At 45.9% G+C, this 24,856-nt stretch overlaps 1 protein-coding gene across 1 annotated transcript in view; it reads left to right on the forward strand.

Moving 5' to 3' along the window:
* The window catches only part of LOC149350533 (uncharacterized), a 189,202-nt gene extending 173,732 nt beyond the window's left edge, over positions 1-15,470 (forward strand). The window contains exons 4-7 of the mRNA XM_089579575.1: positions 1,755-2,023; positions 5,576-5,703; positions 7,441-7,626; positions 8,622-15,470. Coding sequence (XP_089435701.1) covers positions 1,755-2,023; positions 5,576-5,703; positions 7,441-7,626; positions 8,622-8,732 — 694 coding nt within the window. The 3' untranslated portion in view covers positions 8,733-15,470. The remainder of the gene's footprint in view (positions 1-1,754; positions 2,024-5,575; positions 5,704-7,440; positions 7,627-8,621) is intronic.
* The last annotated feature ends 9,386 nt before the right edge of the window (positions 15,471-24,856 follow it).

Genomic DNA, 24,856 nt, shown 5'->3' on the forward strand with positions numbered 1-24,856 from the left:
AAAAAGCAAAAAGAAATAGGAAACAAAAAAACTGTCGTTCGCCCACTATAGAACCATCGCGAGAACTTTAATTTCATACTTATTTCACTTTTTTTTTTCTCCGGCACTTTCTCTCTGGCGACATTTCGCACGACCATCGTGCTTCCTCTGCATGCGGGACATTAACCAAGGGCATGGAGACAAAATAGGGTGCTTTTATTTTCTTTGTTTTTGCCTTTCGTTTCGTTTGTTGTCATTGTCTCTCTGTTATTGCGTCAGTTAGCCCTGTTTTCGCGCACTGGGACCCGGCCGATGTGCGATATAAATTTTGTTGTCACGGAGGACCCATTTTATGCGCAATTAACTTTCGCGAGATTTCTGCGGGCTCGAAAGTTCAAGCTCCTCGAGGGAAAAGAACAAGAGAAAGTTGCGAAAAACCATTACAGCGGCGGAGAGAGGCAAGTGAAAGCCGACGTGGGTGTCGGGGCAAACTGCATTCCATGCGAAACACGAGGGGTCTTTGAGCTGCATTTTATTATCTGCCGGCCCATTTCTATCTTTACTTTTTCACTTCATGCCATGTTATACATTTCTGCGACCGTAGCTCGTTGCTAACAAACCAAGAGATTGCGCTCCGATAAAGGCATCACTTGCTTCTCGGCGTGAGATCAAGATCATTCAAGAATAGCACTCCTTTGGTCAGATGTCGTTGCCTTTCAGTCTTGTAAAATACGTTTTTCAGTTTTTGTGCTCCGCTAAGGGTTGCGTTCATACCACGGTTGTAAAAAGCAGCGGCAATTAGCAGCGGGCGTACCAGAAGGAGACATTCTCCGCTCCAGAGATTTAAAGTTTTTGCCTCCTTCAACATGGCCCAAGCGTATACGCCAAGAAAGTGTCCGTCTTTTGTAGTGGAAGCCTGATGCTCTTTTCCGCTTGCTTTTCTTTCGATGCGCGACCATTTCAGTGAATAAAGCGCGAGTAATACTTTATCGAAGCGCGAAATCTGACCGAATTTTGCCTCCTACAAACGACAAAAAGAAAGAATGTAGTGTATGCAAATTGAAAAAAAAAAGGGGGGGCTTACTGCACAAATGTTAAATTATTCACTCACACACCGCCCACTCAATTCAGAGATTTCTTCATGAGTCTCTAAGCAAGTGAGCACGGCACCTTACTTACAGCGCTCTTCAAAATTAGCTGCGCTTTCGTTAAAACACTTGGGGGCGCACCAATTCAAGACGCGAATATAACGGGATTTTTCCATAAATTGGTTGATTTCTCATGAGGCGGGCGCACCGAGCACAAAGGCCCACCCATCCGGTTGTTTTGCTTCGGCATTCTAGTCGCGACTTGCGCTTTTTTTTTTGTTTTTTTCGTTTGACGTAGTTATCGCAGCGACACTAATAAAGCGCATTTTCAGCACCTACTTGTTCTGCGAAGCACTACGCCGGTTTACACCCGGCGACAGCTCCGCGTGAATAGAATATGCGCTCTAAGAATTGGGTTTACGCGCTTTCACCCTCTTTTTTTTTCCCCGCTCTCTCCGTCTATTGTATGCGCAAGAGCTAAACGGGAATTAGGCGGAAGCTGGGTGCGAGATCTTGCGGCGCCCATTAGCCTCGGGGTCACCGTCTCCGAGGAAGGAGAAGCTGCAAACTCTGTTCCGGAGTTGTTTTAGCGGCGCAGCAGCCAGCGGCCTCTAATGAGGGCGCGCTCTCCCATCCCTGCACGGGGGCTCCAAAGAGCGCCTAACGACGTTTGGCCGCGCGTCGCAGGTTCGCCACCCCTCGGCAGCTGGGCTCTCCGGTGAAGCGGGCCCGCACCGAGCCGCTCGCCTTCCGGCCCACCAGCGCCATGGGCAACAAGGGCGTCGCCAAGAAGAAGCTGCACACGTACGCCGAGCCGGACATCCTCATCTGCGGCAACTGCCGGGAGGTGTTCCCGGGCCTGCAGAAGCTGCTCGACCACAAGCGCCACCGGTGCCGGCTGCGCTTCACCTGCCGGTGTCACGTGGTCGGCCTCTTTCCGGCCGAGTCGCCTCCCGGTGAGCGAGCTCGCTCTGCCGTGAAACTGCCGCGCCCCCTTTTCTTTTTCTCTGCACTGGCAGCGATCCAAGCGGCATCGACACCCGCCGCCTTGCAGACTGACACACTACAGTGGGTTACAACTTAAATAAACGGCAGCTGGCAAAGACAACTTGGGGGCGACCGAAGTTTCCTGCGTAAATGACTCACAATGGGAGATGATTTTTTACTATATACTCGCCACGAGTTAGTTCCTGCAGACTGTGCCTGTTAAAACTACTTACCCCTGGAGTCTTTCTTGCCATCTTGGCTTGATCATTGCATACGCGCATTGCGTGTCATCGGTAATGACACGCAGAGATCAGGTATGATTTCTTTCTGATCGCATTCCTTGCGATTCGGCACACGCTTGCGTTGATTGCTTGACGCACATTTTGCATCAGTTTGCAATAAATATTACGTGAAATACAGGCCCTTCACTCCCAATTTTGGGGTCAGCAGTTGTAGAAGCCAGCATTCCGCGTCAAGCTTCTCTCAAAAGCGGTGTCTAAAAAGTGACAGTACGTGCTCTACTTCACTCCAGCTATACGCCGCTGTGACGACGGGTGGGCAGCCAGTACTAGAAGCAAACACGCCTCTCTGCTGCTTCCACTGCAGTGTTCGATCGCGGTGTCTTCTGCCTTCTGCCATTTATTTATCGACCTTGCAGTCACGACTCCAATGTTATCAGACAGCTCACTTACCAACCCTAACAGTCACCGTGGTAATCGTTAAGCGGTGAGCGAAATTAGCTTAAGAGCAGTGCTCACTTGGGATTCTGATATCGTATCGCTTAAATTCAAAGCAAAGACGTTCACTTCAGCAAAAGCGTACGTTTCTCGTGGAGTGTCCCGGTTAAAGCATTGGCAAACAGCTTCGGAGGAAGCTACAAAGTTTTACACTACTAAATGCGTCTTCTGAACGTTTGCTCGAGTAAGTAAACAATTACGGAGAAAATTACACACGTATGAAATTACCTACACTTAGTGAAGCGAACCCAGAGCAGCTGTGCGGCGCTTGCATCAAGCATCTTGCTTTGCTTGGTGATTCTGCTGTGTCCTCGTTACTGTAAACACACGCGGTAAACGTCGCGCTGCTTTCAGTAATGCAGGTTGTTTTACTTCGACAGCATTTCGTAAACAAGGCTCGTTACTGTCCGACGCAGTCCGCTTAATCCACGCACAGAAAGCACTGGGATAAAACTACAGGAATCAAACTAACAAGAATAATCAGAAGTCGAGGAAGGTGTAATTCGCGGCTGGCGTTATTTTACTAGCCCTGCGTGTGGAAGCAGTACCGCATGTTACTAAGGCTCAGTGGCAGGATCTGTGCCCCTTCATAAAGCATACATGACACGCTGTGTGTGCGTGCGATTCCGCCTAGCCGCGGACACCGCGCACTCAGTGCCTCCCGGATCAATTCATTTCCCACCGTCAGTCTCTACTTTTAACCAGCTTCGGAAGCCTGCACATGCTTGATCATGAGATTGAAGGTTGATTTACACAGGGATTCAGGAGAATTGCATTTTGTCAGGACACACTCTAAACAGAAATGACTATAAAAGGAGTAAGCTGGCTTCTAGGGCACTCCCTTTTATGAAAGGAAGTGCGCTATAAAACAACTTATTCTCTTTTTACTCCCATGTAGGCGTATTATTACTTAGAGCATTGGCGTAGCTGTTAAAGCTCCACTACGAGGGCGACCATGACATAGCCACAGCGCTAAAGCAACTCCATCAAAAAGGGCCGCCAAACCTAACGCTGCAACGAAATAACTCATAACTGGCGAGTATTCAAATACCTCGACGACAATATTTTTACGCAGATAAATGACGGATCAACTGCGTAGCTACAAAGCCCTTGACGTAGACCTCTCAAAAAAACACTCCCTCGGGTCACCATATCGGTGGCTGGACTGCTTTGTGCACCTGGCGCTGTCATTTCCACCGTATCTGCACCAGATGTGCGCACCAGTCCAACGATTAATATGGTGGCGCCCAGGGCGCGCTTTTTGGAAAGTTCTGCACCACGCAGGTGTCGGCCTTATGGTTGCGCTGTGTAACGAAGTGAAAGAAGGCGGCTCTCTATAAAGTTCCACTAAAAGTTACGTGTTTCATAAATGTTGATTTCCTCGTGAAACGGTGAGAAGTCAGGTCACGTTTGGCTAGGCCAGGCTTTGGTTAGCCAGGACCAGATTATGTTTTGGGGAGATTAGGATTGTTGCAAGCTAAACTGGCCAAATTTACTCACTGTAGGTTGTGTCAGCTTGATAAAGGAGCTGTAATTCCCTCCCCGACCCCCCACCATTTTTTTTTCGTTTTTTTTCACACATCAACGGTATCTTCTGCAGGTAGTGGCTATTTTCTTACCTAGATTGAATAGATGCGACATTTGTTCTAAACTAAAGTCGATACAGCGTCCCACAACTTGAATTTTATAAATGTTCTCATGCCGAAAAGTGCCAAAACTGCAGCTTAGTTCCCATTCACTGTTGATACTAACCCAATGTTTCGTTTCATATGCTTCACTCCACCTACAACTTTCCTGCACGAGTAAACTTGGACAACAGGCCGCCACGGTGGCTCAGTGGTTATGGTGCTCGGCTGCTGACCCGAAAGACGCGGGTTCAATCCCGGCCGCGGCGGCCGAATTTCGATGGAGGCAAAATTCTAGAGGCCCGTGTACTGAGTGATGTCAGTGCACGTTAAAGAATCCCAGGTTGTCGAAATTTCCGGAGCCCTTCACTACGGCGTCCCTCATAGCCTGAGCCGCTTTGGAATGTTAAACCCCAATACACCAAACCTAAACTTGGACAACAAGAGCGATTACTAGTGCCGGCCTCATCGCTACTGACTGCTTTTGTCGTCATCAAGCCTATACTCATGAGGTCTGAATTACTAGTTGCAGCAAATAAATATCACTGAGTCCAGCGCGGTTGTGCGGCTCCTTCAGCCATGTTTTTAGCGAAAAAAAAAAAGCGAAGAAAAGAATACAAAATCTAGCGCCAAGCTTCAGAAGAAGACCGTAAGGCAACACTGTTTCGGCGACGCGCGCCTCGAGCGCGACGTTAAATCTACGGAGTAGGGACGGGAGACCGCAGATTCAAAACATCCCACAAAGCGCGGTGTGAAAGCTCCTTCGAGTACTTTGAGTGAAAAACTCGAGATCGAAAGGAGCCTGCTCAACGAGGTGCGACATCACTTTCACCGCTCAGATGCCCAGCGACTCGTGGAAGCCCCCTGCAGCGCTCTAAAGTGGTCGCTCCGTGGTAAAGCAAACGTTCGGTGGCCACAAGTGCGTTGGCTTGATGGCGTGCTACTTTCTTGCCTATCATGAAGCAGGTGCGTCTGAATACCTGCTATCTGGCGCACGTTTCGCATTAGCTGAGAGCGTTTTTTGACGACGTGCAGTGCATACGAATTCCGGTGTGACAGCGCCCTGTGCCGACGAGGGAAGTGCCAGTGGAGATGCTAAAAAGGCCAGCAATCTCGCGAGTGCGAAACCGCTCTTTGCTCTTATCTCGCGCTGTTGCAGGCATTCCGCTGCCCGTCTGTGCTCAGTGCCTGGCACGATGCGGGAGCTGGTGGGAGCTGGCCTGCCACCTTGAAAGTGCTCATGGGATGTCCATTTATCATCACCCGCTGGAAGCGGCCACAAACTCGGTAAGTACGAATAGGCGAAGTGATGCTTTGCATGGATCCACTCTAGGCAGCTTTTAAAGCGTCGCAGCTCACGCGCGCATAGGTGCGAGTGTATTTGTTACTATGTAACTATTTACAGAGGAGAACATAAAAAAAAGTATACAATAGCTTAAGTAAACACAGTAACAAGTACAGGAATTGTATTCACGTTTGGACAAAAATGCATTGGACAGACTGGACGCCGCTTTAATGACAAAAACTTGAGGAGCACGGTTATCCCATGCAATGCTTGAGGCTGTAGCCATTTTGGGACTTATGTTAGGGTGATTGCTCTTCCTTGTTTGGCGCCCTAACCAAGAGAGGTAATCGAGGCTGCGGAGTTCGTTCACTTGGACGACATATATTTGAGCGCTAAATAGGTTGATTTCATTTAATAATGACCTGTCTGTTTGGGGAAGATAGAAGTTTTGTCACCGTGTCCTTGACGTTGTTTGTTTTCTGGTGTTGCGCTATTGCCTCCTATTTCTCTCTTTCAACTCTGTTTTTCCTTTAGAATGTTTCTATTTGTAATTGCTTTGGTAGTTGAATTCATTTAAAAAAGAAGTGCTACGTACTGTGGCATGCGTTCGTCTTCTGGTGCTCCCGTTTTCGCGCGTCGATCATTAATGAACTGTGTTTTCAATAAGCCTAGCTACTTATCATGTTGGAGGCTCTACGACCTAAACCACGACAAACATCACTTCTCCGCCTCATTTAAAACACTGCTGCTGTTCTGTGCTTTTCTCAGCTCTTCAGTAGAACGCTTTACGCACACCTCGACTGCATATAATTCCTGAAGCCCTAGTTATTTTGTTACATAGGTTGGTATTCGGCAGAGCCGTGAGGAAGCGCTGAACACTCATTTCATACTTCGTGCAGCTCATTGAGCAGACTACTGCCAGTACAGCTGCTGGCTGATATTAAGCAACACCTCAAGTTTACAAAAAGACCGGGACTGGAGAGCACGCGCTCGAAGCACTACGTCCTTTTTCGCGCTAGAGCACTTTTCCAACGGTTTATATGGGTGCGCAAAGCGCGATAATGTGCCCGGATACTAAAACACTTCAGGATTCTCTGTTCCCTCAGCAGAACATTACTTTAGAGTCCCCCGATGCACTGCGCAGTTCCAGCCGTGGCGAGTTTTTATTGCAGTCCTTTGTTGAAGCTGCAGAAGCAACCCCAAACTGCGCATGCATCCCGGCTCACGAGAACAAGGAAATTGATATGAAGAGCGGTGACCGATAACTACCACACAGGCCAACACTGTTTTTTTTGTTTCTACTTCCAAGTCTTCTACTCCTACTGCCATCTATTATAATCTTGTCTGACGAGCTAATCTGCGGATGGCTGAAATAAATTCCACATCTTCTGTCGACATGCAAGCTGTCCACAACCACGTCAACACGCCTAGTTATCTATGCCGGTGCGCGGAAAGTATATATACCTACATCTAAAACGTGAGATGTTGCTTTAGGTGTTTCTACACATGCTTCCACATGACTTCGCTCGTCTTCTATAAACCCGATATACAGCAAGCAGACGAGCGTAGAAGAGTCGAGGGAAAGCCTTCTTTGTCGCTCATACGCACATCAGCAGCAGCAGGCGAAGCGGCCTGAAATATTAAAAAAAAAAGGAGGTTTGTGTGTGTGTGTGTGGGGGGGGGGAGGGGGGGGGTGAGATGCTAATATACTGAAGGTGCTGTGTCGTTGACGTCTGCAGGATGACCATGATCCGAAGAGCTCACAGTCGGACCACATCATGGAGTCCCCGAACAACGACGGCGGCTGCGAGGAGGCGGCCAGCGTGGCCTCGGACAGTCGCAGCGACGACTGGGCCTCCATCGTAGTCGAGTGCGCCAACCACGGTTCCAACGGCGCCCACTCTACCAGCGACCTCACCGACGAGGTCGATCGATTGATTCCCGCTGTTTGAAATGCTCGCGCTGCGCCCCGGCACACTGCACTCGAAGGGGCGGGAAGCGATAATTGGACTCTGCACCTTAAGATCTCCTTCTAAATACAACGGCGCTCTTCGCTTCTCCATTTCCGAACATCTGGAAGTCGCGCTCATTGCTCAGTATAGTTAAACGAGTTCCTAGAAAATGAATTCCTAGATGAGCAAATTAACTCATTTTGAAACTTCGTAGCGTTCCTTTGTGCACTTGTTAATTTGCGACTGTAACTTGGGCGTTTCTTTCCGCATCGTTTCCGTATCCCACGTGTAGAACGTAACTGTACGTCGTTTTTTTTTTATTTTCCTGTTTCTCGAGTTCGACCAGTCCCTTGATTTTTACATTCTTCAAAAGAAGGTTCCGAAGAATCTATTCTTCCAACGCTTCCGTATGGCAGCTACATAGACACAACCATAGTTAGAGTTCGGTTATGTACCTCATTGATTGGTTCCATAATCTCGCCCCTCGTTCAAACTAAACTTGGAACAGCACTGAACTTTTGCCCAACGTCAGCTGGCATGGACCATGCTCTCACTTACTGAACTGCGTGTATTGCCCTTGTTTTCTGCATTCCATCGCTTTAGTTTTTTTTTTTTTAGGTTGGAAATTAAGGTATTGTTTTAAAAAAAGCAATGGCTAAATTGTATGTATATTGCACGTGTTTTCTGCTCTGCCGAAAACCAAAAACGAAGCACACCTAACGAGAGTATTGGATTGGCTCTGTGGGAGCAGTAGTAACAAACTCGTAAAGAAAGTCGCGGATTAAAGTACGACTCATCCGTTCATGTGTGTGCTAAGATAGCGACCACTAAAGATGCAAATGATTTTCTGTGGCATACTTTAGTTTGTATCGACGAAATCTATCTGGCCTTTTGTTATAATACAGCGTTTGCCTTGTGTGACGCGAATGCGGGCGTCTCCTAAAAGCGGCCGATGGTGTTGTACGCAGGGCCTGGACAAAAACCATGACGACTCGCCACCGGCTTCAAGTCACGACACCTTCGAGAAAGGAGTGGACACGACGGACCTCCAGCCCATTATCGCCGCCGAACAAACCTAAGGGGGCTGCTGCACTTGCCATTTTCGACGACGTCGAAGGCGTTGAGCGTGCGCACGGGACCGGGAGAGAGGAATCTATTGTTTGTTATAGTTCGTTTCTACCATGTGCTTAGTTTGCCACAACCTCCTGTCGAAGAGAGCACTGAAATAAGTGCCACATAGGACAGGTGTTAGCGCCAGAGACACAGACGACTCACAACCCGCTCGTAACTGCGGCACATCGAAGCATTTTTATGTCATGCACGCACTGAAGGTTGATCCTTTCGTTGTAACACCATGAACACCGCTTCATTTGATCTGACAGCGGCAAAGGAGACATTATTCATTTTTATTTACCCGCTAGACGTTCTACAACGACGTTTCTCATTTTTCCATTGCATGGGCTCCCTGCTAGAAAGAAAGATTACCGTTGCGCGACGCGGTGATTGCTTTTGGGCTGCATCATGCCTGATTTATTTTTTAGTTCTATTTATTCTCTCTCACTGTAAACCCACAAACAGTGTTGTGCTCCTACGACGCAGTGACTATTGCCGGTTCAAAACAGCAATGACGAGCGCAAGAAATCTCCGTTCGCAAGCAGTTTTGAAGCTTAGTTACCCTCATCTTGCACTTCGAGTCACTCGTTCATGCCCACCACTGGTGTTTAAAACCTTGCGACGCGAAGTGCGCGAAAAATTTCTACAGAATGCGTTTCCGTGATAACAAAAGTGTCAGAATGCGTCAAGCATGAAGTAGGGCACAGCCGGCGTGCCTATTCGAAAGTACATCCAACATACTATATTTCTCACTCGGCGACCTTTGGCTTCCATCTTTTGTTGTGGCGAAAAGTAGTCGCCTAAAGTACAAACGCGTCTGATGAACCGATTGTAAAGTTTTTCTATTTCCCACCAGTTTTGAAACCAGATGCCAAAAATTTTGCTACCGTAATTTCGGTGTTGAAGAAGCTCTCCGAAACATCTCTCTCATACATAGGAGCTTGTTTGAAACAAAGTCTATGAATATATGCACCCAGAAAAGTGAATTTAAGTGCATCCCAAAAAAGCAGCATGCCAGCAGACAGTTGCCACGTGCCGCGTATTTCCTCATCCAGCTCGGGAAGATTGCGCTGGAGTCGAGACGTTAATTACTTTTGGGCTTAGACTCAAAGCGGCTCTTACAGTGATTTTCTCTCGTGCAAAGCGAGCTCCCTTTCCCTGCTCCCCCTCCCCACTCTCCTAACACGTCATTCGAGTGTTATGAAGTACTCCTCACGGACAGAACGTTCTGAGGTAGAGTCACAACATTGCTACCTTCTTGGAACTCGCCATTTCAATGCGTGCTTTGGATGCGCTGAAACATGTAAATATGTAGTCTTTTCTTTAAACTTGTCGCCAGTTCTGAGCTCGCAGCCGCAATAAAAGGGCACTTGTTTCAACGTAGTGTGAACATATCAGCTCTTGGTTTGTTCAGATCAGAAGTACTAGGGTGCTTTATATGTTTTAAAAGCGTACACAGCAGCATTACCAGGTGTTTCATGTTCTGCAATTCTGCAGTTCTGCAAAGATATTCTGTAATTTTCTAAAATAAGGTTTTTGAGTTAGAAGAGCCGTTTTTTTGGCGTAGCATGGTCAGCGTAATAGAGCATCAGAATACAGTTAGGACGGGCTAACTAGTACACTAACTAATAACGAATAAACTTTTTACCTATTATTGTTAGCCTCCTTATTTACTGCGAGACGTATAGCACACCGAAAGTAATATTTTTGTATTAGATTTTAGAAGTTCGAAAATGCATTTACTCTCGGTTCTGTGGAGCAACAAATTTTGCCTCGACGATTTGCGTGCAATGGAGAGGTTGCTTTGCCTGCAGGGTGTCGCAGTGTTTTGTGCGTATTTTGGAGCGATGTATGCAAAATTTGTTGAGCCACAGCGCCAAGGGTAACCGCGTTTTCGAATTTGTAAAAACTGATATGGATATTACTTACAGCGTAGCCTCTCGGTAAATAATGAGAATAACGGTAATAGTTAAAAGCTAACAGTTCAATATTAGATAACCAGCCTATTAGTGTAAGCACGTCTCAGCTGATGCGTTAAACCCCTGACAATGCTATGCCGAAAAAACTGATCTTCTAACTCAAAAAGCTTATTTTAAAAAATTACTTAACACCTTAGGTAAAACACCCGGTATAATCATGCATCATTAGTACAGGTACCTTTATTTTCCTTGTCATGCTGGAAAGCTAATGGCTAGCCGAGTGCCATACCCGCATCTGGCATAATTAGGCGGGTAAAAATACTGTGTCACTGCGCACCCCGTTTTCTGATTAAATAATGTACGCAGACTTCTTTGTTAGATAATGAACTCCATGCCGTATTCTTACTACTGCTGTTTTCAGGCGCGGAAAAACAGCTGTAAACGCAGCGTTTTCGCCGCAAAGCTGACTAGCTTTCTTCAAAGTTTTCGACTGAATATGTATCCTGCGGGGCTTAAAACCTGTTATAACTATTTTAGCGTACTGCACACAGTAAATATGCATTTAATAGTTGACTCATGCACTTGTGTCACACCAACCGGTTTGCATTCATCAGTCTTGCTTCAAGCAACCTGTGCACGGGTGCTGGGCCTCTTTATGCAAATCACTTGTAATGTTATATCTGTGTCACAAAATCCTGTGCCTCGCTTTGCATCTGGTTGAAATGCGTACCTATGGCGGTATATTTTGGCACTTTGAGAAAGTATTTTGTTTTCTAACTTTTTCATTCGTTTGTCTTGCTTAGCTCTAAGGAAAAAGATGCTACATTTATGCATAAACACTTGCTATATTTTCAGAAAATCAAAGCTAAATCAGCCTTGATGTCGTGCAATTTTCATCACCGTACCTAACTGGCAAAAGTCGTTTGAAATACGCCCTTTGTTTTTGCGCATGCCATCCAATTTCGTTTCGAAAAAGCAGGAGATTGAATCCGCCTTACTATTTTTCGACGACATATGAGCCGAGCTCTCCACTTCCAGTTTCGCCCGCTTTTTTTTTTTTCTTGCGTTGCCAGAGCTGTTCCCGAGAATACGCGAGTAAAATGAGAATGCTGTGAAAGTAACCATAGCCAAAACGTATGGGTGGGGAAAATGACATCCCCTATGAGTCGGCATTCTGCGCGTTTTTTTTTTTTTTTCGCGTAAGACTGTTTGACCCAGTGCAGGAATGACACGAATAGCTGCATCGGAATCGAGGGGCGAAAATGACAGGCACAGGCGACGTCCACTGACAGCCCCGCTGTCGCACCGATGATTCCGGGCACCGTCGCAACTCTCAGGGGTGTCTATCTAATTTAGCGAGGATTTAAATGAAACAGGAGACACACATGGCGGCGGCGCTCCGCGGATGTGCGTCCCTAGTTCCGCGTTGCGTCGAGTTCTTTGCACTTTCAGATCATTTCAATTACCCTAACTCTACCGCTGTTACAGTGCTGTCTCACACTGCCCGCGGTCATCGCTCATTTCTGCGTTCTTGCGGAGGAAAAGAAAAAGGAGAAAAGGCTGAAAATGCCGCCGTTTCATGTGCTTCCGTAAAACTGTTCCCGTGGCCCTCGTTGCAGGCGTTCAAGATACAGTTGTTTCGATAGTTTATTTTTTCAAATACACCTGTTTTCCGTAAGAGACTTGCGAGTATTTTCGAAGACACCACGCTTGTGCGAGCCGAAACAGACGGCGGACGGCTTGAGCGATCCTTGTCCCATAAAGTCGTGTAGAGGAAAGTAGTGTGTTGGTTAGCTCATGTACATAAGTTAGACGTAGGCGAGCGTGTAATGGTACTAGTGTACGTCACGTATATAAATTTGAGCGCCGGGTCCGGAGGGCGCGCTCGAGCGCCAGCCCTCGAGGACACCCGCCTGTCATGTCTGTCTTCCTCGGTGTAAACGTCGTCTTCGCATGAGAAGTGACAACTCTCGACCAATGTTTGCACGCAACACACAATGCAACTTTACTCTGTTGACACGATGAAGACTCTTATTTTGTTGGCACTCAAGTCCGTTGGAGCCTATCTTTGCTATTGTTCACAAGGCACAAAACTGTAGAATATGTACCGTAGCGTAGACTAGTGCAACGCTTGAACGATTGCCCTTGTGGTGCTTTAACGCTATGTGACTTGTGTGTGCGTGCTTGTACGCCCACGTTTCTTCGCATGTCATTTAATGTCCGGCTATAGCACGCTTGGGACCTCCATCCCTCAGCAGAGTAGCACGTCGGCGGTTTTAAACACGTCGACTGAAAATCTCTGCTCTTCAATAAAGAGCTTTCTCTATGTCTCTATTTAGACGGTGTCCTTCAGGTAGTGTAGATGTTCTCCCTGCCAGTTGTTAAAGTGAAGAAAAAAAAATCTGGCTCGGCAAGTGTATGTATGTCAATGCACGAGTTCTCCTACTCAGGGAGAAATAATGACGCCGGTTTTCTTTTCAGTTCATTTGCTTTTGCATATATGTGTATTCTGGCGCTTTCCTGATGCAGAAATGCGGCATAGGCAACTAGTCAAGCATCGTCCATCTTATTCTAGGTCTTATTTACAACATAGCTTGCGTAACTTCTAGTCGCATGTGCATTTTTTTTTTTTAGCGAGCCTAATCGAACGGTGCACATAAATTCACCTTGTCGGATATCATAACAGAGTTGTTATCATTCTTAAAAGCGCGCTGTTACCCACTTAATATGTGTTTTCCCGTTTTTGTGTTGTTGTTTGTTTTTTTTTTTTGCTTTTTGGTAGGTTAAAAGAGCACATCCCTGTGTTCCGCGAAACGACAGCACGATGTCTTCGGCTGACAGTAATAAGACGTCCCCTGTAACCATCACAATTCCTGTGCATACAAAGTAGTGTAGAAATGGTGTTGTCGCAGCAAAATCGTGACACGAGTACGCGATGAGCGAGCGATAAGTGGTCACGCTTCAAGTGTAGTCATTAGCAGTGTTCAGAAATGTATCCCTAATGTTCGACTCATGAAACATCGCTAGAAACAATAGGAGCACTCAAAAAATCAATGCATAAATTGTTGTACAGTGAACTGTTTTTTAATCCTCATGGTCACTTCTTTGCTCCAATTAGCTTCTTCGTGAACTGCCACCACTGGCGCAGTAATATCTGTACCTGCATAAAGCGAATGCGTAATTTTGGTAATAGTCGCTTTCTTTTCGCGTCAAAGACAAGCGCTTGAGATTAATAATGACGGTGCTAAGAAATACGATGCGCCTTTTCTAGATTATAACGTATCCCCTGTGCTTCAGAAGGTGAGCCGCCGGTGACAAATAGTAACTAACGCATTTCGTGCTTTGACGTACACTGACACTCTCCTTATAGGAGTCCTTGGGGGTGTTTTATAGGAAAAGCCTGGAATATTTTTTTCATACTTACTGTCCTGAAACGAAATTAGGTGAAAAATGTAGGGCATTTCAATAAACAGCAGAAATATTCTTATATTCGAAATGCTTAACCGACCACTGGTCGCCGACATCTCTCATACGGGCAGGGTAAATTTGGAGGTTGCCGAAATTCGATTAGATGCAACGAGCTGATGCAACATTCATATGCAGCGTATTTTTCTACAAAACGAGTCTACGTCGGATGACTGCGTGATAAGCACAAGAAACAGAAAAAACGAAAGCGTCACGCGATTGTCGAAAATAGCCCGACCTCGTGACCGAATGCCGCTCCAAGTGTTAGCTGCGGCGACCAATACGGGGAATTACTTTCCGTGAGGAAGTGCAGCCATTCTTCTCCTGTCTTAGCAACGGCACAGTATAGGAAGAAGACAATTATCCACACATCGGTCGCATACATTATAGATCGCTTAGTATGCATTCTAGGCGCCGAGTCACATATCGCAGTAGTCAGCACTGAGTGAACAACGATAAATGAATGTCCTCATTTAGCATAGCCTGCTGTCGGTGACATAAAAGTGAAAAAAAGAAATTATTTATACCCCATTAACTTTTTAAAAGGAGGGCAACAAGTGAGATATTGAAAAACATTTTGCAGCATTTCTTTTCTATTCGCCAGCTAGACGCGAGCTAGATGTCCAAGTGTATTCGAGAAATGACAAGCACGCTAAGCGCACTTGTTTTCGGCTTCGTGAATGAAAGTGGCGCGAGAATCATTGAACTCTTGGCAGCGCATCCAGCGTCGAAATCTTGGATGTTAGGTTATTATCAGTGAGACCACATAAGTGCTGAGTGTACGAAATGGCGGAATATAATGTGCGTCACTAGTTATACAACGCTACAAGAAGCAAATTTCAGTGGCCGCAGAAAAAATATGATGTTTCGCAAAATAAGAAAACAGTGATGGGGCGCGCACCATACGCCATAAGCAAAAAAAAAAACCATAGCCAAATCGGTATATATATTTTTTATATTGTATGGTGAGGTGGAACAAGAATTCACCGTATAATGCGCGCATCCTTTTGCTGCACGCGGTAAGTGCAATATCTTGAAGGCAATGAAAGACAAAGGACTGCTTTCAACGCAGTTGAAGCCAAATGCAGAAATGGTACACAAATACCTATGCCCCTTCGGGATTCTAGCAGATTTTCTCCGCATATACATCTTGTTACATAAGCACAGAGGGCGGCGAAATGTATGCGTACTCGGCCATACGTTACCCTAAGAAAAGCTAGCGAAGATATGCTTGCCACGCTTATATGGCGCTTAGGACTGAACGGAAAGAGTAAATACGGCAGCACAGCAAGCCGATTACAAATATTCTCTCCTGAAGCCGTTTGCGCACGTTTAACTTTCGACCTTTAGGCGCGCGCATAATTCTCAGGCGCCTATTAGACAACATGACGCGTTCCATTGCGACGACATGTAAAAAAAAAAAATTAAGAGCCAGAAGTTTTAAGCCAGCAGTGTGCAAAAATAAGCTCCAGTAAGGTTTAATGAAACTTACCGCTGGCGTATCGTTCGTCCAGGATGTAGCAGATAAAATGAATACGGAAGACAGAGCACATGAAACGGAGTGTAAAAAAAAGGAACAAGTGAAAGAAGGGAGAAATATATGTTAAAAAAGGTGTTTAAAAGAAGCAAATAATACTAAACAACGCCAATAGCACTCAACCTTACCCAGCGATGGCAAAGCCGGGGGCACAGCCAGAAAATCTCTAAGCCAGGCAAGCGTAATGCCTTATATCCTGTGCGTACCAGACCCTCAGGCCTTACAGGTCTCGGTGGAAAGTCCGAAGTCGTTTTCGCGACGTACAAACAAACGTAGCCATTACCCTAGACACCTAGAAAAAAAAGGTTTTCTGCGCACTGCTGCGGTGGTATAGTGCATTGCTTCGGATTTACCTCCGCAAGGAATATCAGGGACGTGTTTCGCATATCAAATGAAGTTGCTCGTTGTATGACCGGACGAAGCGAAATTGTGAACTAGAAGGGTTGCAAACAAATCTTGGTTCAGTGGCTACCACTCACGAGAGCACTGCCTTCAGCACTAATTCAGGTACGCTAAGAAACATGTCACGTCGTCGCTAACGCATGTTTGCGCCTGTCTGCTCGGCATTTTAATACAAAGACAAGCAGCCGCATGTTTCACATCGTATAAAATGCACATATCAAAGAAGCCCGGACACTTAAACGTAGAAGTACGCTAAGGGGGATTCGCAACTGCAGCACGAATTCTGTTTGTGCATCGACGCTTCCTGAAAAATATTTCTCGTATGCTCATAACGTTGGAAGGTCCCGAAACGTTCGTATAATATTGGAAATAATAGAGCCGCACGTAAAGTCGAAGAACTTCTTTAAAGCCTTATGGGATGAACTCATACAGATTCCCTTTCATTATCACTACAGCTTCAGTGCGAATTTTGGCGCTCAGGTTAATTTTACAGGACGCGCCTATCAGTTGTAAAATTTCAGTTGGCTGTTCGAGCACCGTGTTCGCTTTCCAGTAATGCGAATTGTTATCGCCATGGTCTTTGGCCTACAAGCTTGTGCTATGCTGCACATACGTGTCCACAGCTCGATGAGAATAGCGACATATCAATGTGCGGTTACCGTTGATGCTGAATTTTTCGTGCACTAAGACATCAGATTAAAAAAAAACATTTATTATGTATCGCTTTAATTGGACAGAATATTTGTTGAGAGCGTTACCCTGCAAATGTTGCTGAATCATCTCGGTTGATGTGTGAAGGGACACACTTTTCTCTGTGTAGACACCTCCCCACTTTGCGCTCTTTTCCCTCTTCAGTCTGTAACAAAAAGAAGGGCATGAATTAATACTTTACGAATATTCGAGACTTCCATCCCGGAATATCTGTCGTTGATGCGCACCCGATTCAAGAGAGCCGAAGACAGGATAAGCAAGACCGCTTATTTAACACTGGGCAACTTCTAAGCACTCAGTATAACCCGTCATCGTGTTCCTCACACGAAAACGAAGAGCCTGAGTGATCAAGTGGCCATCCTCGGAAACGATGTTCTGAGATTCCTTCGTACTTCATACAAAATGCGGCACAATTAGACGGGTCCTGTTCACCGCCGTCTATCTCTCCGGTTCTCACTACCCCGCCTGAATGGAAGCAAGCGAGCAAAAGCAAGAGTGTACGGTAGTCGACTCGGTCCGGTCGACGTGCCCGCTGTGCCCGATGCGGCTTCGTCTCCCAAAGGAGGTGTAGTAATGACAGCCGGGAGAGAAGCTTATTTTCTTTACCTTAACACTGCGCCGGCACGACATGGGTCTTTTAGCGCCGCTGCAAGGCTCTTCCGATTGCGGTTACCAACGCTGTCGCGGCGGCCCCATTCGCTATCGATCTGTCCGTGATGACAGGGCGCTAGGCAAGGCACGCAATCTGCTGGGCGTCTGGCACCGGGCCGCATTTCAGGTCGACCGACGCTGCTCGCGCTAGCAGCGCGGGACTTTTAGCGCTGCGTCGCCTAAGCGGAAGTCAATCCTTTGAGTGCGGGAAGGCTGCCTGCTTACCCAGCGAGTCACCAATTAGTAATCTAGCTGGCTTAAATTCGACACCGCGGCGCTGAAGCGCTGGTACTCTGATTCGCAAGCGCAAATTTCAAGCTAGCGCCCGAAGAAGCTATCGATGCATGTGTTGAGCCATCCGTTCGCCAAGTGCAGCAATGTCACCACTGTGCGAAGGTAAATTACAGCTCCTCTCTGGAAGTTTTTCAACGTCATGCAACAAACAGCGCACAGTGTCAGCAAGCCAATGCAGCTAAGTGTCGCGTACTATGCTTCTTAAACATGTGCCCAGCTTCCTGACCTATATCTTTCATTTTACGCAAAGGAGTTTTGTTATTTGCCTAAAAATCGTGAAGGCAACGATGCATTGCCGTGTATTTAGCACGTTGTTGAACTTTTCAACTGTTGAGATCCAACGTTTCAAGGATTCGCAGATATTATAGTGTGCTTTCAGATAGCAAGACAATTTTTTGTTGTGCGCTCACTGTGTAGTCATTAAGCATACTTTCTACTTTTAGAACCATCTGACGCACTGCTTCATGCTCATTGTAAATGCCGCACACAAATGAGGAATTTGCTTGAACACGAAACATAAACTGGATGTAACCATTGATAGTTGCAAAAGTAGAAAAAACACATGCCCCTTCAAGTCTCTTATCTGAGATGGATCATAAGCAGGTCAAGAAAAACTATGAGTGTAGTACTGCTATAGGCTACTCCTGCAGTGTTCTGCAAATTATGTTTGGCAAATTCAGTTGAACAAATGGCCTTGTGAAATATGTCGAACATGACATTATAGGGATAATGAAAAATTATTTTATTTATCTGATGGCCCCTGATTCAGAAATAAAAGGCGATCATTTTTTGAGTTCGGGGGAAGTTTCTTGACATCGTTTTTTGTTGCGCTCAAAATTGCAGCATATTTTCTTTGCGCTGTAAGTGCATGTTAGCGATATTCAAAACATGGTAGTTTTGTATCCACTGATCCCACTCCGAGTGAACGAAGTTCTAGTTGCATGAGTTTCTACGAGACAAACTCTTTCTAATACAGTGCACACTAAAGCACTTATATTTGAGTTGTGTTATTGACATTGCTTCCTGCATGTGCAGTTGTATCTTTATTTGCGACTTTGGAAGCAATGAGTGATTGTTTCGGTCATCTTGCAAAGGTGTCAACTTTTCGTTTGGCTCTATGCAAAGAACTTCTGGCCGATTGTTAAAAAAAAAAAAGCTAGATCAAACCATGCGTTTGGCGGAGACCTCTATTTAAAACGCTTATTACCAAGCGTTCAGCGAAAGCGAACCGTGTAATGCGTACGAGCTTTTTAAAGTCATTTAGTGTCTGCTGCACATCGTGACCCGTAAACATTGTGAACGCTGTTATGGCACTGTATTCATTGCGCCATTGTATTTAACACGCGCTGAAAGCTATTGTCTGTGCTTATAAAATATGTATGTACGTGCTTCGACCCCACTCCTGAAACTACTGCCTGTGCTCATTGAATTTGTGTGTACGCGAACGAACCCTGTGTCTGCACTCTTTCACCAATAAAGAACTACATTATTGCCGGCTGAAATGATGTTTTGCCTGCTGCAAGATCTCTTCTGTATGCTTTGTACGAGCCGGTAAACATATGCAAAACAGGTTATCATACTGGCTTTCTGCGGCGCCAAGTGGTACTATATGGGTAACCGCAACGTTTCATTCGGTTTGGTTTGGTTTGGTTTGGTTTGTGGGGTTTAACGTCCCAAAGTGACTCAGGTTATGAGGGACGCCGTAGTGAAGGGCTCCGGAAATTTCGACCACCTGGGGTTCTTTAACGCGCACTGACATCGCACAGTACACGAGCCTCTAGAATTTCGCCTCCATCGAAATTCGGCCGCCGCGGCCGGGATCGAACCCGGGTCTTTCGGGTCAGCAGCCGAGCACCATAACTACTGAGCCACCGCGGCGGCTAACAACAATCATTCGGGTGCATTCTGCCTTTAAACTATATCTTTCATGCTGTAACACGCTCCACCGGATGACATGTGCTCTCCCCGTCGCACTCGTGAATTTGAAGCGACTGAAAGAAGTTTCGCCATGTCAAGCGCCCGGCACCACAAAGCTGAGGATTCTGCTGCTTACTCCGCCAATTAATTTTGGATCCACATCGTATTTTTCTCCCATCAACTGCAAATTCATTCGTGAAACTGGCAAGTAAACAAAATAGAGGCGTGTTGACGGAGACAGCAGCCATGTAGAGACTGGCAAAATTTCCCGGCAAGTTTGGTGTGAGGACTTTCATTCCGAGATCATTAAACTGTTTCTGAATCGCTCGCTAACCTCGGCACCTCAGTACTGTTTCGTGAAGTACCACAGTATTGTCTTTAGTCGCATAATTTCGAAAGTTGCGACGCAATTGCAATGACTAAGCGACCGGTTCAGCGTGGTGGCTGAGTATCTCTGGCGTTCCACTGCTAAGCACCAGCTCGCGAGTTCGATGCCTGCCACGGCAGCCCGATTTCAATAGAGGTGAAATGCGAAAACGACCACCGGCATAGCGAGATTTCAGTGTCTGTCATAAAACCAAAGGAAGGAGGATATGGATCAAGCGATGGAAGTTCAACAAGGCGGCACGTGGCCGCCATGCACGCGCGTTATTTCTGTTTTCGGTGAGCGCCACTTAAAGTATGCATGAAGGTTTTATGGCGGCTGCCCGGATGCGCTGGTGCAAGATGTTGCAGAGCAGTTACTTTCTTTTTCTTTTAATCTCCGCACCCACATGTTGGAATGCCTTGGCATGCATCATATTAAGCACTATTTTCAGGCAATCGAAATCTTCTGTGTGTGGTAGCCTCTACAACGGTAAATCATTAAACCATATTTTACGGTCCATAGCAATACTGTGAGCTATGAGGCAGACGTAGGGAAAGACTGCGGATTAATTCCGACCATCTACAGTTTTTTTAGCTTTCACTGTTTGGAGCCTTCGTCAATATCAATTGGTCTTCTCCCTTTGCAACGTTGTGGAATCATTCATAAAGCGTCTTAAATGCTTGCCAGTGTTTGCTGACCCTAGAAAAGAGTTATGAAAGATTTGTCGGGTAAGCACTGCAAAAATTTCTATCCGTAATTTTAGAGCCATGCAGGACTATTTAAGCTTCACTAATCCTTCGAGGCAGCGGCCTAATCTTACCGTCCGTGGAGGAAGCTCTTTTCACAATCCTTTGTGTGGCGGCAATGAAAATTGAGTTCTCAGAGTGCAGTCTGTGTGTGAGCTGCATCTAAACATCTAGCAGCTGCATATATTTAGTCGCAAGGTTGCCGATCGTTACTATCTAAATACGATTAAATATGGCTCTAGACACACGGCACTGGATACATTAAACCTTAGTGTCTGCGAAGATCACGCGTCATCATCGCCGGAAGGCCTAACAAATTAGTTACGTAAAGCTTGATTTGGGTGGCTGCTCACATTATTAATGCCTGCTATTTGGAAACGCGACAGCGCTGTGCTCTTCTACACTAACGTAGAAACCCTGCCCTCATCTAAGGTTTCGCTGTGGGTAGTGGCAAAGCGGTAAGGTTTATGCAACATGTTTTCAAAGAACTATAGTAATTGCGTGGGAATGCACCATGCATTCATGATGCTGCTGTGAAGGCATACAGGCAGTGGCATTCAAGCATGGGGTGTTAATAGCGCATAGGCAGCTAAGGCCTGTTATGTGCGGCGTTCTAGATGACGCAAGAACACATGTTTGACATCTACAAGAAGTCTACGCGAAAAGTCGGACTATGTAGCCACAATACACAAGAAAATTTGGCTGCAAAAAAAAAGAAAAGGTAGGAGACAGGACACCCGTAAATATAAGGAAGAGTGACGCTCTACTTACTGAGCGCCTTCCAAGATTATTTCGTATATTTCTATTTTCGCTTCGAAAAGGGGACGTTACTCAACAACTGCTGCCAACTTGCACGAATACATCGCGCGTGCGTCGATATTACCGCAGCTCCTGCAGCTGGACATGGATGCAGAAACGCTTGTGAGCACTGGCTCGGGGTGAAACGAAAAACTTGCAATCAATAAACGCTGCGATCCGCCAGTACTGCTGCAATGACGCAATAGCCAAAACGAGAGGAGAGGAAGTTGCGCTAATTGCGCGAAAGACGTGATTAAGCGCTAACGAGACCTATATTCGTCGAGCCTTTCGCCTGGAATGCTTTGCAAGCTGCGGACATGCCTCCCTTCCAGTGCTCCGGGTTCGCGGGTGGGGATTACTCAATGCCTCATTCCCCTCTCCTGCGGCGTGCACGCGGCGAATGTGAAACATAGTCGCGTTGAGTCTCCATCACGAGAGGATAAGCAGTAGCCCCGCCAGCCGCATTAATAAAGTGACAACACCAGCGCAGCGTTCGAACTTCGAACGGCTTTATGCGAACGCCCAAGCCGATGCTTTGGCAATCGTTGTTTTGCTAAGACAAAAATAATTTAGGCTTTCCTAGATTCATTATCTGACCGCTTTTGACGGCATAGCGAAGTTCAACATAATGAATACAGAAGCAGTTAGGAAAATTTTGTAGTAGCATCAATCTTTAATTGCCATGTCGACCTAATGACAGTTTTTCACACGCCAGCAAGTGGCATTCTATGAGCGGTCACGTAAGCGAAAGCTGCTCTAACTGTAGGACAGCATTTTGTTTCATTTCACCGCGTCTCATAAACTACTGAAATTAAATTTCAGCAAATACTGCTCGCTGCGAGAACTTTCTTATTACTTATGGTGCTGCTTTGGCTTGATAGTCCAGCGTTATAAGCGTAAAGCAAGGTATGTTACACCATTGACAGCACGGCTCAGATGGGTGCAATACAAGTGTTTTGAGTGCGAGCGTTAAAGACTACGTGGCGCTCTAACTGTCGCCAGTTTTCACGACGCACATACATATTCGTGAAAACTTTGCAAAAACCGCTTACTCGCCTCGCGGGTGTCAGACATGTGATGCAGCGGTTTTCACACAGCGATTTGCTTGTCCTCGGATAAATATTCCGTGGCCTCTTTCTTGTTTATTTATTATTTATTTGTTTGTTTATTGATACTGCTACCCCTTGGTGCCGGGATTTTAGCGGGGAGGAAAAAAAAACATTTTTACAAAACAGGCAAACATAAGCAATAAAATAAGCAATACAAGTTGAAGCTCTGCTGCCAGCATCAGCAATACAATAATTTGAACACGAAGGTGGAAACAATAAAAAGAAAATAAATATACAATAAACTATCAATGTGTCAAATGCAGCAATACAAACTAGGTAATACGTTGTGCAAACGATGTTAGTGTCAGCTGCTACACTTCATTGTTAATGAGGTTATTCCAATCGGAAATAGCTCGTGGAAAAAATGAGTATTTGAAGGAGTTATTACGGGCACTAAAAGGAGAGAAAGTTAGTTGATATCTTTGTTGGTTTGCATATCCACACGAAAATACAAGCAAGTCGGTAAGTTCAGTTCTGTAGTGTCCTTTAATTAATCGGTACATGAATTTAAGGCGGCCAGAACCGTTTCGCTGTGATACTGTCGGTAGGCCAGCTTTGGGGAAAGATTTTATTCTGAAGTACGTCGGTAATTTTTATATTTGTACTGAGCAGCCCTCTTTTGAACCCTGTCTAATTTGTTTATATCAGTCTTGGTGAATGGGTCCGAAATGATAGCAGCATAATCTAAGGTAGGCAAAGCAATAGATCTATAAGCAAGAAGGACAGATGGAGTGAACAATATCAATGTCCGCCGTAGGAAAAACAGTTTACGAAAGGCGTTAGACGTTATGTAATCAATACGTTTATTCCGGCTAAGTTTGTTAGTGACCCAGAGCCGAGATATTTATATTCTGTTACATCTGAAAGAGTGTCACCATTAGTGCTGCAATCAAACGGAAAAAACAGCTGCGGCTTAGCTATGCTAAGCCTGGTTATGCAAGCGAAAGGCACGCTTGCGTAACCAGCGCGAAGTCACACTGCGGGCTACTGCTGCAGTGCCGCTTGTCTGCCACAACATATTCAACCGCTAACGCATGCAGCCCACATCTTTCTCTCTCACAACCCCACGTATCTCAAAGCGCGACTGAGGCGTCCACTGCCCCAGAGAGCCAGTTATGTGCCCTTCCTTTTCTCAAAATCACTATAGTCTAGAACGTTGTCAACGCCAACACCAATGCACACAATGAAGCCGAAAGTCTATAGCTTCAGTGCCGCGTTTCTGCCGCAACGTTGTCAATGCCAACGCATGCAGCGCACATTTGTCACTACTGCCACGCAGCTTAAAGCGCGACTGAGGTGTCCACTTTCCCGATGGGCCTGTTATGCGGCTTTCCTTTACTTTCGAAGCTCCCGCTCCTCATCGGTTTAGGCTTCCCGTTTAGCGCGTTTACACTCCCTTTCAGTTGCTAAATCCTTCGCACGGTTGGCAATGTCGACAGGATAATCAGACTCGGCCCGACGTCTGCGAGTACCCACTCTCGAGGACGTCGGCTACGGCTGACTTGCTTCGCACATAGCGAGACACTGGATAGGCAGCGCGCAGATGACGTGGCGACGGAGGAGCGCGCGGCTGCAACTGCTCCGAGTCACGTGGTACGTCACGTGGTTACTCACGCAGTTCAGCTCTTCCTGTTCAAGGTCATTCGTGCACACACAGCGAAATCGGTGCCGCTAGGCTAGTAAAGTTTTCGCTTTAAAAGTTCTTTTTGTGAATAATCCTCATTAAAACAGTTTTTCCAAAGTTAATCGGCATTTGCCATGATTCGCACCACGCAGAAATCTTTTGCACCCCATTATTCAGTAGCAGTTTATTCGAGACCGTTGCTACTTTTGTGTAATTAACGCAGTCATCAGTTTCAAGCCTGATTTTTGACTGGAATGTTAGCGGCAATAGCATTAAGATATATTAAAAACAACAAAGGCCCAAGGACAGAGCCCTGAGTTACGCCAGAGTGAACTATAAGCCTGTCAGAACAATGAGAGTTAAAAACAGCGAATTGTTCTCTATTTGAAAGATAGGCTGAAATCCACTTTACTTGTTGTTTGTTATGAATTGTTCTGACTAATTTGAAAATTAACTTTTCATAAGTGACCTTTTCGAAAGCTTTTGACAGATCCATAAATTCTTGCATCAATAATTTCTTTTCCCCATTCTTCTTCGCCTTCTCCATCTT

Source organism: Amblyomma mixtum, chromosome 3 (assembly GCF_055824585.1).
Source record: "Amblyomma mixtum isolate Tamu chromosome 3, ASM5582458v1, whole genome shotgun sequence".
Taxonomy (NCBI): domain Eukaryota; kingdom Metazoa; phylum Arthropoda; class Arachnida; order Ixodida; family Ixodidae; genus Amblyomma; species Amblyomma mixtum.